This window comes from Cannabis sativa, chromosome 4, assembly GCF_029168945.1.
Source record: "Cannabis sativa cultivar Pink pepper isolate KNU-18-1 chromosome 4, ASM2916894v1, whole genome shotgun sequence".
Classification (NCBI taxonomy): Eukaryota; Viridiplantae; Streptophyta; class Magnoliopsida; order Rosales; family Cannabaceae; genus Cannabis; species Cannabis sativa.
Genome location: NC_083604.1, coordinates 42,921,426 through 42,937,614, shown reverse-complemented (window position 1 = coordinate 42,937,614; position 16,189 = coordinate 42,921,426). Strand labels below are relative to the sequence as shown.

At 38.6% G+C, this 16,189-nt stretch overlaps 1 protein-coding gene and 1 long non-coding RNA gene across 2 annotated transcripts; both read right to left on the bottom strand.

Moving 5' to 3' along the window:
* Positions 1–6,362: 6,362 nt before the first annotated feature.
* On the bottom strand, positions 6,363–8,017 carry LOC133036497 (uncharacterized). The gene is made up of 3 exons (XR_009687124.1): positions 7,835–8,017; positions 7,072–7,135; positions 6,363–6,593 (listed from the first exon to the last, which is right to left on the bottom strand). It is a non-coding gene; the product is annotated as an uncharacterized LOC133036497 (long non-coding RNA).
* Positions 8,018–11,598: 3,581 nt separating this feature from the next.
* LOC133036940 (uncharacterized) lies at positions 11,599–15,155 on the bottom strand. Its single transcript, XM_061113719.1, has 4 exons — positions 15,056–15,155; positions 14,293–14,356; positions 12,089–13,816; positions 11,599–11,612 (listed from the first exon to the last, which is right to left on the bottom strand). Exons 3-4 carry the CDS (start codon positions 13,137–13,139, stop codon positions 11,599–11,601), a joined length of 1,065 nt encoding a protein of 354 aa, XP_060969702.1. The 5' UTR covers positions 13,140–13,816; positions 14,293–14,356; positions 15,056–15,155.
* Between the last annotated feature and the right edge of the window lie 1,034 nt (positions 15,156–16,189).

Sequence of the window (16,189 nt, the reverse complement as noted above, 5' to 3'; positions counted from 1 at the left end):
AATTAAACACATATAAAGTTTAAGAAACCTTACATTGGGTGCAGCGGAATTAAATGACTCATTCCGTTCAGATCTCTAACCCTTGAATCCTTTCTGTAGCAGAGTATTATCAAGATCTGAACCTGGATCTCTTTCTCTGAATCCTTGATGCTGAATCTCCTTTGCTGATGATCTTTCTTCACGATCTTCCTCACTATGATTGAGGTATTGCTTGCTGTGTGTGGGCACTACTCTAATCACAAAGGTAGGTCGAAATTATCAAGGAAGAAGAGAGAGAGAGGGTGGCGGCCAAGGTAGAGAGAGAGGCTCAGGTTTTCTGAATCAGAAGTATATTTTTCCTGAAGCCTTCACTATCTATTTATAGCATTCCACTAGGGTTGGGTTTGAATTATTTGGCATTAAAATAATGAAAATATCAACTTAAAAAGCCTACAAAGGTGGCCGACCATGGCTTAGTGGACTGGGCCTTGCTTTTTGCAATTTTGCAATTTTAACACCTTTTGTATCTGATTTTCTCAAAAATGTCAATTTCCTAATTCAACCATTTAAATGCCAATTCTAACTATTTAATAACTATAAATAATTATTAAATAATATTGTCATTTATCATATTTATTAATTGAACCATACAAAGTATCATAATTAACAAATATGCCCCTATTAACTCTTTCTTTACAATTTCGCCCTTACTTAGTGAAAATTTCACAAATAGACATAGTCTAACTTGTGAGTTATAATTGATTAATCAAAACCAATTACATGAGTCTTACAAACAATATTATCTCAACTAGTGGGGGGACCATGGGTCTATATAACCGAGCTTCCAATAAGTAGATCAAGAATTTAGCACTAAAATTCACTAACTTATTAATTCTTCGTTGAATCCACGCATAGAACTTAGAATTGCACTCTCAGTATATAGAATGCTCTATATGTTCCACCATATAGACACATCATTAGTTATCCATTGTTATAATCCTAATTTGATTAATGATCCTCTATATGAATGATCTACACTGTAAAGGGATTAGATTACCGTAACACCCTACTATGTATTTTATCCTTAAAACACTTGACCCCGTATAAATGATATTTCAGCTTATGTGAAATGAGATCTCCACCATTTATTTTCGTTTGGTCAAGCTCGAAGGAGATCATCCTTTGCTTACTATTCGCCAGATAGAAGCTATAGATTCCATGTTTATGCTAGCGCTCCCACTCAATTGCACTACCGTGTTCCCAAAAAGTACGTATCACCCTGACCTAAAAGTAGGCTTAACTAACAATTCAAGGAACACGAATAGCCTTTCAAGATTGAGCCTAATCACAACAGGATTAAGATCAATTGATCTAGGATCAACTTGGCGATATTGACTTGAATAGATTTTACGGTAAGTTTAATTAAATCTAAGTCAAAGTTCAATATCGGTCCCTTCCGATGCATACTCCATGCATCCAACCTGAGCTTTACTTTAACCAATGTTCTGGAAAGAACATAGTATTTCTCCGAATACAAGTAAACTCTTGTTGTAGATTATCATATCAGTAAAACCCTGTGTCTGATAAATCTAGGAAACTTTATTCACATAGTCATGTTTACTTTCCAATGTGATGACAGCACAATAAACATGATCAAGTATGTGAAAAAGGTTTAAGATGAATTTATAAATCAAATAGACAAGCAATTGATAAAGTGAACCAAAACATACACAAATGAATGAAAAATACTTCTGTTTCTTTATTGATGTTGAATAAAATAGATTACATTGAAATTGAGTTTTATTTAGGGCATAAAACCTAACATCCACAAACTATGCTGGTAAAAATATCATAGTTTTATATAAATAAATTTTTTTCAATTTTATAATTATTAGTATTATAAGAATAAATAACATTCTAATTTTCACATAATATTAACAAAATAAAATAATTTTAGAATATTTATTAAAATTTATTAAACTAAATATTATAACTTATATTTTAATGGGAAACTTTTAAAATAAATTTATCAAAAAATATAATTTTTAATTATTAAAAGTTTTATCAATATTATAATGTGTTGGCAAATAATTTTTTTTATCAACTTTCTTGTAATTTATACCAACGCTTTTCACCAATATTGGTGGTAAAAGTATTTTTTTAGAAAAAGCTAGCGCTGGCAAAATATTGTCATCAAATTATATAGTTCACTTTTACTCTCTATTACAGAAAATGTGTCACTTTCCTTCTCTAGCCCTGACATCCTTCTTTCTCCGGCTCCGACATCGTGCATCCTTCCTTCTCCGGCCCTGACTTCCCTCCTTCTCCAGCAATGTCTGTCTTCAGATTTGTAAGTATATTTACATTATTTTTTGTTTTTGTTTGTGCAATCTTCAGATTTGTAATCCCTGAGGTTTTTCTGTCTTCATCTCTAACTTCAAGCACCTTACTAGCTGCCCACCACCGACACCCCAAGTCTAGATCTAACCCCTAAGATTTTCTTTCTTCCTCCTATCTAGAGTCCGATCAAATCTAGATGAAGTAATACTGTCAAAGCTATTTTTTCCTTAGAGTCTTCATACAAATGAGCTTCAAGTGGTACTCCTCTTCAAAACCGTGTTGGTGAACTTTACTCTTTGGTAAGTTTACTTTATGCTTACAAATGTTAATAATGCTTAGTGACGTTCCTTTTTTCTCACTTACATAGTTGTTTATATGAACAGTTCTGCTTTCTACAAATTGTTTCATAAGTAACTCATGTTAGGGTTTATAAAACACTCAAGAAATATATAAATTACAGATCTATACATATTCCTAAAAGTGCTTTAATATAGAAAACCCTAAATCATAAATCTATAAAGCCTTTGTTAAATTAAAGAAGAAGAAGATGATAAAAGATGAGCGGAAGCACTAACCTGAAGCCATTGTTGGAGATTGCAGAGAAGGATTTGATCTTCCAAGAATACACTATTTTCTCAAGTATTTTCTCTGATGGGGAAGGAGAGAATACAGAAACCCTAGTGTTTCTTGGGGACCACTACCTATTTATAGAGTCATTTTAGAATAACTCTTGGGTATTTATAATTTGGCCCCTCAACAAATTATAAATTAACTTATGGTATTTACACATTATTTCAATGACAATTTAATACCCTTTTGATACCCATAATAACATAATTGGTCACTTAATTTTGTATCACACTTTATAATAGCACATACATTATACATATGTGCCCACAAAGGATTTTAATCTAACAATCTCCCACTTGGGCAACATATGTTACCTGATAAATGTATAACCTTATGAGCTCAAAATTTGCTATTGCGTAAAGGTATTCACAACAATCTCGTCCATCAACTATACCCATATAGGATCAAAGCGATTTTCGTCATATGAATCATGGCTAAACCCATTAATGGTCACATATACAAATATAGCCAAATGACATAGATCAATCATGGATGTGTAGCATGGAAATTACATGCAATGTGAACCGAACATGCCTATTTCCAACTGGTCCTCCTTAAACCAAAGTGAGGTCAAACTTAAACATAACAAAACAGAGTGAATAAACTGAAAACTTTATTTCTGATCAGAAAATAACCAAATACATAAATGTCTTAAACAAACATAAAGCAAAGAGAATACAAACTCCCACTAAATCATGATATTCTCAAGTAATACTACACCCATATGAGCAGTGTGCTCATGAAAGACCTTGGGTGGTAATCCTTTTGTGAGCGGATCCGCTATCATGGAGTTTGTCCTAATATGCTCTATGGAAATCTGTCCACTCTGCACTCTTTCTTTCACAACAAGGAACTTTATGTCAATATGCTTTGACTTGGATGAGCTCCTATTGTTGTTGGAATACAGCACTGCTGATTTATTGTCACAAAATATCTTAAGTGGTCTTTCAACATTCTCCAAAATACGCAGCCTAGTGACAAAGTTTCTCAGCCATATTCCCTGATTTGATGCCTTATAACACGCTACGAATTCAGCTGCCATAGTGGAAGAAGCTACAAGTGTCTGTTTGACACTTTTCCAGGATATAGCTCCTCCAGCTAACAAGAAAATGTAGCCTGATGTAGACCTTCTGCTATCTTGGCATCCAGCGAAATCGAATCGAATACCCTACGACCTCCAAATGATCTGACTTCCTGTATGTGAGCATGTAATCTTTTGTTCTCTGAAGATACCTCATAACCCTCTTGGCTGCTATCCAATGGTCCATACCAGGGTTGCTTAAATATCTGCCTAACATCCCAACAATGTACGCAATATCTGGACGCGTACATACCTGAAGATACATTAGACTCCCTACAACTGATTCATAGGGAATCTTTTTCATTTCCTGAATTTCAAGGCTGCTTTTAGGGCATTGTCTAAGACTGAATTTGTCTCCTTTAGCAACAGGGGTATCACCTGGTCTACAATCTTGCATGCCAAACCTTTTGAGTACTTTATCGATATAGCTCTTTTGTGATAATCCAAGAATACCTCGAGAACGATCTCGACGTATTTGAATTCCTAATACAAAAGAGGCGTCACCAAGATCTTTCATCTCAAATTTCTTAGATAAAAATCTCTTGGTTTCGTGCAATAAGCTTATACCATTAGTAGCAAGCAATATGTCATCGACATATAGAACCAGAAATATGTATTTACTCCCACTGAACTTGTGATATACACAATCATCAATAATATTCATCTCAAAACCGAATGAGATAATTACTTGATGAAACTTGTGATACCACTGACGAGAAGCTTGCTTGAGTCCATAGATGGATTTCTTTAATTTGCAAACCATATTCTTTGGGTCACCAACCACAAAGTTTTCTGGTTGCTCCATATAAATTGTCTCATCAATGTCGCCATTGAGAAACGTTGTTTTAACATCCATCTGATGTAACTCAAGGTCAAAATGAGCAACAAGTGCCAATATTATCCTAAAAGAGTCTTTCGATGAAACCGGAGAGAAAGTCTCTGTATAATCAATGCCTTGTTTCTGAGTATAGCCTTTTGCTACAAGACGTGCCTTAAATCTCACAACATTACCATATTCATCCTTCTTGGTTTTAAGTATCCACTTACAACCAATTGGTTTTACACCTTCTGGTAATGGGACAACTTCCCAAACTTTATTGTCTTGCATAGAATTATTCTCTTCATCCATGGCATCAATCCACTTTTGAGAGTTAGAACTTTTCATGGCCTGATGCAAGTTGATTGGATCATCTTCCATCATTCCAATTTCATCCTCATGTTCTTGAAGAAATACAAAATAGTCATATGAAATAGCATTTCTTCTCTCTCTTGTGGACCTCCTTAATGGCTCTTGTTCTTGAGGGTGTTGAATTTGTTCTTCTGGAACAATAGCCTCATTTTGATTTGGGAGTTGTTCAACATTGTCTTGTTGAAGTTCCGGATTCATTTCTTTGATCAATGACAGGTGTGGAAGCCTGAACATTGTCTAAAATGATAGTAGGAACTGAGTTTGAATTCAATTCCTCCTCAAAAACAATGTCTCTAACCTTATTTCTCCCCCCAAATTCAACATCCTCAAAAAATGTTGCAGTTCCCGTCTCAAAAATATTTCTGTTAGTGGGATCATAAAACTTATAGCCCCTAAATCGCTCAGAATAACCAATAAAGTAGCTGCTAACTCTTTTGGAGTCCAATTTATTTTCATGTGGCCTATAAGGCCTTGCCTCAGCTGGACATCACCAAATGTGGAAATGCTTTAGACTAGGCTTTCGACCTGTCTAAAGCTCATAAGGTGTTTTTGCAACTGCTTTACTTGGTACTCTATTGAGAATGTAAGCTGCTGTCTTTAATGTTTCTCCCCAGAGGGACCTAATCTCTATTGGCACCTAATCTCTTAGTTTTGGTCTGTTTTCCCTTGATACAATCTACACAGACATTGAAATCTGTGAAAGTCAAGAGACTCTAAAATGTCATCAGACACAAGACGCTCAAATCTACCTCTTGAGATATGACCTAAGCATTTATGCCATAATGACGCTGAATTTTCTTTATTTAATTTGCGTTTAGTACCTCGTGATTCCACATGCAAGGTTTCATTATAGGATGCAATTGTTTCTAGCAAATAAAGATTGTCATAAGTATTCAAATAACCAGTTCCAATAATATTTGAATTTAAAGACAAAGTAAACTGATTGTTTCCAAATGAACAAGAATATCCAAATTTGTCCAACAAAGAAACAAAAACTAAATTCCGTCTAAAAGACGGCACAACAAAAGTGTAACGCCCTAAATAATTAGGCACGCTACCCAAAACTATTATGAAACCCTAATCCCCTAACCGGGATTACTAATTAAAAATAGCGCAGAATTTAAACTTTTATATTAAACAGACTGAAAATAAACTTGTAATATATTTAAACTTTTCAAACATAGTTGGGATCCCAAAAATATTTACAAAATTATTACAAGTTCTTTCTTACTAGCCGGCCTAAGCGGCAAAACAGAATACAAAAGTCAACACTGTTAGACCCATAACCCGCTTGGTCTGAAGTGGCGTGAACATGTACATTCTTCGTCCTGCTCCTGAAAACTCATGGCAGATCAGCTAATGCCTTACCCTTTCCTGCACAGTAGAGCACCCGTGAGCCAAGCCCAAAGAAGACAAAAGATAAATCACAATAAATATAATATGCTCATTTACATATGTCTGTATAGCACAGACCTAATCACTATATCAACATGCCCATTTATGTCTACGTGGCGTAGACCTATGTGTTACGCTCACACATCTAATTAAATCTACGTGACGTAGAACCACGTGTTGCTCTCACACGTCTAAATACATTAAGGCCTTAGAAGTGGTTCATCTCGGTTATGTGTACCGAGTCCAACCTAATTATGCCTTGAGCGCATAATCCTTAAATTTCATTTCAATTAACATGGCATGACATTTATACACATATTTCACTAGGGTAATAACCCTAGGCTAACAAACCGTTCCTATTAGGGTAATAACCCTAATCCCGGTTACCATAACTCACATATATCATATTCAACATAAGCGCCACTGCGCATACTCTACGTGCAAACCACTGTCTTACCTGTTGTCCAGCTATAGAAGGAGATTCCAAATCCCCGGGTGCTCCTGATCAGGTGCCGGTAATCCTAGTCACACAAATCCGGGATAATTCATACTTAGGGTTAACCCCTGACTTTTAACTCAAAAAAATTCAAGCATGGCATTTACAATACAGATAATCACATAGAGCTCGAAAAGAGCTTTCCAACGGTATAAAGAACGTCCCAAACGGAGTCCCGAGTCAAAAGTTATGGCCAAAACAAAATCAGGAAAAAGATGGCTCACTGCCAGGTTTTATGGCCGCGGCGACCATAGATCTGGCCGCGGCCACTGGGTTCGAAAAACCCAGAAAACCAGATTTTAAGGTCTAAACATGCCCACTTTACCATATAATCGAACCTCAACCAAAACAGGGAGTAAAACACAATTTCATGCTTAAATTCATCACAGAATATGCATCCCAAACATAAGATTAACAACCCTCAAGTCAAGCTCAACACTTGAGCAAAATTCAACCTAGAATTCAAGTCCATAACCTTGAACATCAAAACCCCAAAACACAAACTCAAGAACAACACTAAAATCAGAGCTGCAAACTCAACCAATAACTCACATTCCATGCTCAATAAACCTACATCACAACTAAATTATGCTTTACACACTCTATTCACCAAGATCAACATCAAAATCAAGAACATGCAATTCACAACATCACAACCATTTTCATGCTCTTCTAACAACAAAAATCAGCAAACTTTAATTAGAAATAAAGCTGAGAAAACTACCTTAAACTCAATCCAAAAGCAAGCTCAAAATTCCACAATTGCAAAGCTTTGATTCCACACCAACTTCAAGCAATTCTCCAAACAAATTTTGAAAAATCAAGAGGTTTTGGAAGAGAGAAAGAGGGTCGGATGAGAGAGAGAATAACACCAGAAAATTCATCTTATTTTCCTTAAAATCATTCTTTTATTAAACATAAATTAAGGGTCTAAAAGACCATTTTGCCCCTAGGGCAAAATAACATTCACTTAGGCATGCAAGGGCAAAAAAATAACATTTACACACCAATTCAAACCCAATTAAATTTCAGATTTCTCATTATCAAATAAAATGCCAATTAATTCAATCTAATTTTCATTTCGGGCCCGAACCCGGTTCGGCCCGAAATACCCGGTTGTGACTATACCGCGCCAACCTGTCAGAACACACCTGAAAAGACAACACAGGCATACTATATAATAATATAGTTCTATTAAGCACATAATTAAATTAATTTCATCAATTTACCCTTCTCGGGTCATAATTACCAAAATGCCCCTGGCTCACCAACGGGGTCTTAACATGTTAAAATTTCATATAATTTCACATATATTGAACTATATAATAATATAATTCCTCAATTAACTCATAATTATCTAGTTAGGGTTTTGCTAATCCTTTTCTTAATCCCGGGTATTACAATTACCCCCTCCTTATAGAAATTTCGTCCCGAAATTTACTCGAACAACTCCGGATATTTCTGCTCGCATATCCGTCTCGAGCTCCTGTGTTCCCTCTTCTACTTTCTTGTTCCTCCACAAGTACTTTCACCAGTGCCACAGTCTTGCTTCTCAAGACTTTCTCTCTTCTATCAAGTATCTGCACTGGTTGTTCCTCGTATGACAAATCTGACTGAAGTTCTAACGCTTCATAACTCAGGACATGGGACGAGTCCGAGACATACTTCCGAAGCATTGAAACATGGAACACATTATGTACAGCTGCCAGCGCTGGGGGCATAGCCAACCTGTACGCTACTTGCCCTATCCTCTCAAGGATTTCGAAAGGTCCAATGAACCTCGGGCTAAGCTTTCCTTTCTTCCCAAAGCGCTTTACGCCTTTCATCGGAGATATTCGGAGAAATACCATGTCCCCGACCTGAAAATCAATGTCTCGACGCTTTGGATCGGCATAACTCTTTTGCCTACTCTGAGCCGCGAGCATTCGCGCTCTAATTTTGTTAACTGCCTCACTTGTTTTCTGAACAGCTTCGGGACCCAAGAACTTTCTTTCACCTACTTCATCCCAGTGAATAGGTGATCTACATTTTCTTCCATATAAAAGTTCATAGGGAGCCATCCCGATTGTTGCCTGATAGCTGTTATTATAAGAAAACTCGATCAGGGGAAGGTACTTTACCCATGATCCTTCAAAGTCAAGCACACATGCCCGTAGCATGTCCTCTAAAATCTGAATGGTCCTCTCGGATTGCCCATCCGTCTGAGGATGAAAAGCTGTGCTGAACTTTAACTGAGTTCCCATAGCTCGATGCAGACTTTCCCAGAATCTTGATGTAAACTTCGGATCTCTATCCGACACAATGGACTTTGGGACACCATGCAGACGAACAATTTCTCTAACATATAACTCAGCATACTGATCAATGGAGAAATTCGTCCGAACAGGTAAAAAGTGAGCAGACTTTGTAAACCTGTCTACTATGACCCACACAGAGTCAAACTGTCCCGTGGTTCTAGGCATACCTACCACGAAGTCCATAGCTATATCTTCCCATTTCCATTCTGGTATTTTCAGCGGCTGCAGCAACCCTGCAGGTCGCTGGTGTTCAGCTTTTACTTGCTGACACGTAAGGCACTTTGCAACATACTCAGCGATGTCATTCTTCATGCTTGGCCACCAAAACATGGCTTTCAGGTCTTGGTACATCTTTGTCGACCCTGGATGAACTGAATAAGGAGTCGTGTGAGACTCATCCATGATCTCTTTCTTGATGTTCTCATCCATAGGCACACAAACTCGATTCCCAAATCTCAACATTCCCGTTTCATCTACTGAAAAATCACTAGCCTTCCCAGCCGAAACCCTAGCTCGGGTTTTTATCAATTCTGAATCTTGCTTTTGCGCTTCTTTAATTCTCTCAAGAAGAGTGGATTGCAGGGTAATATTAGCCAATTGCCCCACAACCAGCTCAATTTGAGCTCGAGTCATTTCATTTGCTAGCTGTTGAGGGATTTGCTTCATAGAATTCAATTGACTCTGACCTTTTCTACTCAGGGCATCAGCAACCACGTTGGCTTTACCAGGGTGATAAAGGATCTCACAATCATAATCCTTCACCAATTCTAGCCAACGCCTCTGCCTCATATTCAAATCTTTCTGGGTGAAGAAATATTTCAGACTTTTATGATCAGTGTATATCTCACATTTCTCGCCATAAAGGTAATGCCGCCAAATCTTTAGCGCAAATACCACTGCTGCGAGTTCTAAATCGTGAGTAGGGTACCTCTGCTCGTACTCCTTTAACTGCCGAGAAGCATACGCTATTACCCTCCCAGCCTGCATAAGCACACAGCCGAGACCCTGTCTCGAGGCATCACAATATACTACAAACTTTTCCTTATTTGAAGGAAGAGTTAGTACAGGAGCGGTAATCAAGCGTTGCTTTAACTCCAGGAAACTTTTCTCACACCGATCAGTCCAAACAAATTTCTGATTCTTCCGGGTCAGCTCCGTTAAGGGCACAGCAATGTTTGAAAAACTCTCAACGAACCGACGGTAATAACCAGCCAAACCCAGAAAACTTCTAACCTCTGTAGCCGATTTTGGTACTGGCCAATCCCGAACAGCTTCAATTTTGGCCGGATCCACCATAATCCCATCTTTATCCACTATGTGCCCCAAGAATGAGACACGGGATAACCAGAATTCACACTTTTTGAACTTAGCATAAAGCTTGTGATCCCGTAACCTTTGCAAAACCGCTCTGAGATGCAACTCATGCTCTTCTTCTGTCTCAGAGTACACCAAAATGTCGTCAATAAATACAATCACGAACCTATCCAGGTAATCCTTGAACACTCGGTTCATCAAATCCATGAATGCTGCCGGGGCATTAGTGAGTCCAAAAGACATCACAAGAAATTCATAGTGTCCATACCGAGTACGGAACGCAGTTTTTGGGATATCTTCCTCTCGAATTCTCAGCTGATGATAGCCTGAGCGAAGATCGATCTTGGAAAAAACCGTCTTCCCCTTCAGTTGATCAAACAGATCATCAATTCGAGGTAAAGGATACTTGTTCTTAATGGTAAGCTTGTTCAACTCCCGGTAGTCAATACACATTCGCAGGGTTCCGTCTTTCTTCTTCACAAACAAAACCGGAGCACCCCAAGGTGAGTAACTCGGTCTGATGAATCCCAGATTTAGTAACTCTTGCAATTGTATCTTCAATTCCTTCAACTCAGCTGGAGCCATTCGGTACGGTGACTTAGACACTTGATCCACTCCCGGAGCCAGTTCAATAACAAATTCAATCTCCCGGACAGGTGGCAATCCCGGCAAATCTTCTGGAAAGAAATCAAGGAACTCACATACCAATTTCGTACTCTCAGGCCCTGATGTTACAGGTTGGCTAGTGTCCACTGCAGTGACTATGAACCCTAGACAACCTCTACCCATCAGGTCTTTAGCTTTCAACAACGATATTCTCGGTATGCGCGCCCCCTGAACTTTACCCACGAACACCGCTGGGTTAGCACTCTCGGGCTCAAACACCACCATCTTCCGTTTACAATCAATCATTGCTCCATATTTAGACAGAAAATCCATTCCCAGGATTATGTCAAAATCAGATAATTGCAGTTCAATTAGATTGGCGGTCAATTCACAACCGTCAATCCAAAAAGACAAGGACCGAATCCACCTTGTGGATACTATCAGGTCTCCCGAGGGTAACAGGGTTCCAAACCCCGAAGCATAAATATCACATGGCTTATGTAAACTTTCTATCACCGTACTCGATACATATGAATGAGTATCTCCCGAATCAAATAACACAGTATAAGCACAACCATTAATAGATAACTGACCTGTCACAACTGACGGACTAGCATCAGCATCTGCCTGAGTTATAGTGAAAAGTCGCCCCGGGTTCTGAGCAACATTCTTCTTAGGCTCTTCTTTCCTGGCTTAGGGACAATCTCTGATAAAGTGGCCCACCATGCCACACTGGAAACATGCCTTGGCTCGACACTCACCAGGATGATGCTTCTTGCATTTAGGACATTCTGGATATGATCGAAATGAGGACCCGCGACCCTGACGGCCACCTCTATTTCCCCGAAATTTTCTATTTCCCCCTGACGCTCCAGAAGCCTCAGCCTTCCGCTTGTGCTCAGGGTTGCTACTGTCGATCCCCTTACTGACGTTACCACCAGCAGGAGGGTTTGATGCCATGGCGGCATCCTTTGCAGCCTGCTCCTTCATTACCTGCTGCTCAGCCTCTTCAGCAATTAAGGCCAAGTCTACCACTCTCTTATACAGAGTGTCATGGGATGTGGTAATTTTCAAGTCTCGACTGATTGTAGCATTTAGTCCTCGAACATACTTCTGCTTTCTGGTGAAATCTGTAGGCACCAGATCACCAGCAAATTTAGATAACCGATCGAATTCCAGAGTATACTCGGCCACAGACATTTTCCCCTGAGTCAACTTCACAAAATCTTCTTGGTGTGAAGTCCTTACAGCCACATTATAAAACTTTTCCTCAAAAAGTTTCTTAAATTCATCCCATGTCATCACACTGACATCCCGGGTTTGATTCACTATGTCCCACCAGACGCGGGCATGATCTTGAAACATAAAGGCCGCACAATTTACTCTCTCAGTTCCCGTCACCCCCATATTATCGAGGATACGGGTAACAGTGCTCATCCACTGATCGGCCTTAATAATATCAATACCTCCCAGAAAAGCTGGAGGTTGCAGCTTCACAAACCGCTCGAACACAGAGTCCCGGTGCGACATAACATACCCTTGGTTACCCACCACTGGCACAGGAGCTGGTGGTAACCCTTGATTAGCTGGGACAGCTTGTTGCCTCAAACGTTGCAACTCTTCTTCTTGACGAAGTATGACACTCCGCATTTCATGAAACATCTGCTGCCAATCAGCAGGAGGATTAGCATTAACAGCCTCCGCATTATCCCCCGGATTTTGCGGAGGTGGAGGCGGTGTTGGTGGATCGGTTCGGGTAGCCCCGGGCTCTACTTGCTCGCCCTGTGGTCTGGATGATTGCGGAGGGTCCATTACTAGTACCCCTGAAATCAACAACCCCAGCGAGTTAAGCACCGATACCACACTTACGCACTTAATGCCTTAAACCCTAACTCATCTATTTACCTCATACATATTTACATAAACAAATAACATTTATAGCATGGCATCACATAACACATACATACTCTAGATGCTTGCATACTGCCTAAAATGGAAAGCGGTAAACAGATGATCACACATACAGTCAAGTATTTACTCTCAATACTTACTGCACCATGAGTCGAGCTTATCTCTGACGACGAATGTACATGTTCGGCCGGTCTACAGGAAGTTTAAAAACCTTGGCGCTCTGATACCAAATTGTAACGCCCTAAATAATTAGGCACGCTACCCAAAACTATTATGAAACCCTAATCCCCTAACCGGGATTACTAATTAAAAATAGCGCAGAATTTAAACTTTTATATTAAACAGACTGAAAATAAACTTGTAATATATTTAAACTTTTCAAACATAGTTGGGATCCCAAAAATATTTACAAAATTATTACAAGTTCTTTCTTACTAGCCGGCCTAAGCGGCAAAACAGAATACAAAAGTCAACACTGTTAGACCCATAACCCGCTTGGTCTGAAGTGGCGTGAACATGTACATTCTTCGTCCTGCTCCTGAAAACTCATGGCAGATCAGCTAATGCCTTACCCTTTCCTGCACAGTAGAGCACCCGTGAGCCAAGCCCAAAGAAGACAAGATAAATCACAATAAATATAATATGCTCATTTACATATGTCTGTATAGCACAGACCTAATCACTATATCAACATGCCCATTTATGTCTACGTGGCGTAGACCTATGTGTTACGCTCACACATCTAATTAAATCTACGTGACGTAGAACCACGTGTTGCTCTCACACGTCTAAATACATTAAGGCCTTAGAAGTGGTTCATCTCGGTTATGTGTACCGAGTCCAACCTAATTATGCCTTGAGCGCATAATCCTTAAATTTCATTTCAATTAACATGGCATGACATTTATACACATATTTCACTAGGGTAATAACCCTAGGCTAACAAACCGTTCCTATTAGGGTAATAACCCTAATCCCGGTTACCATAACTCACATATATCATATTCAACATAAGCGCCACTGCACATACTCTACGTGCAAACCACTGTCTTACCTGTTGTCCAGCTATAGAAGGAGATTCCAAATCCCCGGGTGCTCCTGATCAGGTGCCGGTAATCCTAGTCACACAAATCCGGGATAATTCATACTTAGGGTTAACCCCTGACTTTTAACTCAAAAAAATTCAAGCATGGCATTTACAATACAGATAATCACATAGAGCTTGAAAAGAGCTTTCCAACGGTATAAAGAACGTCCCAAACGGAGTCCCGAGTCAAAAGTTATGGCCAAAACAAAATCAGGAAAAAGATGGTTCACTGCCAGGTTTTATGGCCGCGGCGACCATAGATCTGGCCGCGGCCACTGGGTTCGAAAAACCCAGAAAACCAGATTTTAAGGTCTAAACATGCCCACTTTACCATATAATCGAACCTCAACCAAAACAGGGAGTAAAACACAATTTCATGCTTAAATTCATCACAGAATATGCATCCCCAACATAAGATTAACAACCTCAAGTCAAGCTCAACACTTCGAGCAAAATTCAACCTAGAATTCAAGTCCATAACCTTGAACATCAAAACCCCAAAACACAAACTCAAGAACAACACTAAAATCAGAGCTGCAAACTCAACCAATAACTCACATTCCATGCTCAATAAACCTACATCACAACTAAATTATGCTTTACACACTCTATTCACCAAGATCAACATCAAAATCAAGAACATGCAATTCACAACATCACAACCATTTTCATGCTCTTCTAACAACAAAAATCAGCAAACTTTAATTAGAAATAAAGCTGAGAAAACTACCTTAAACTCAATCCAAAAGCAAGCTCAAAATTCCACAATTGCAAAGCTTTGATTCCACACCTACTTCAAGCAATTCTCCAAACAAATTTTGAAAAATCAAGAGGTTTTGGAAGAGAGAAAGAGGGTCGGATGAGAGAGAGAATAACACCAGAAAATTCATCTTATTTTCCTTAAAATCATTCTTTTATTAAACATAAATTAAGGGTCTAAAAGACCATTTTGCCCCTAGGGCCAAATAACATTCACTTAGGCATGCAAGGGCAAAAAAATAACATTTACACACCAATTCAAACCCAATTAAATTTCAGATTTCTCATTATCAAATAAAATGCCAATTAATTCAATCTAATTTTCATTTCGGGCCCGAACCCGGTTCGGCCCGAAATACCCGGTTGTGACTATACCGCGCCAACCTGTCAGAACACACCTGAAAAGACAACACAGGCATACTATATAATAATATAGTTCTATTAAGCACATAATTAAATTAATTTCATCAATTTACCCTTCTCGGGTCATAATTACCAAAATGCCCCTGGCTCACCAACGGGGTCTTAACATGTTAAAATTTCATATAATTTCACATATATTGAACTATATAATAATATAATTCCTCAATTAACTCATAATTATCTAGTTAGGGTTTTGCTAATCCTTTTCTTAATCCTACATCCAACTATCCAGCTAACCTTGTTGCAGGAGTATGTGGTTTTAGCTTGTTTGTAAGTTTTCAAAACCTATTATTACTTGATTGCAAATAGCCATGGTTACCTTTTGCCAGATCTAATGATCTGATGGCTCCCTTGGTCAAGATAATAATTTGTAACAGGTATATTTACAATCTTCTTTCATCTGTGTATGACCTAGCAACATGATAGGACCCATCCAAAGTGTGCCTGTGTGAGCCTATGTGTTTAATTTTATTATAGATGCATATAGGTTAATGTTGCTAAAATAAATTATCATAGTTTTTGATAGAATTTATTTAGGCCCATTTAGTTTTTGGGCCTATTCAATTAATAACAGTTGTTCTTATTAAGGTTAAATTCCTCTCTTTTGGGCCTTGTGTGAGAGTTGGGAGCCATAGAAGTGGGTACGACATACTGAACCCAGCACCCCCTCACACAAACTACC

What these genes read in the sequence shown, in the direction of transcription:
- LOC133036940 (XM_061113719.1), bottom strand. Translation starts at nt 13,139, where the DNA reads ATGGACCCTCCGCAATCATCCAGACCACAGGGCGAGCAAGTAGAGCCC.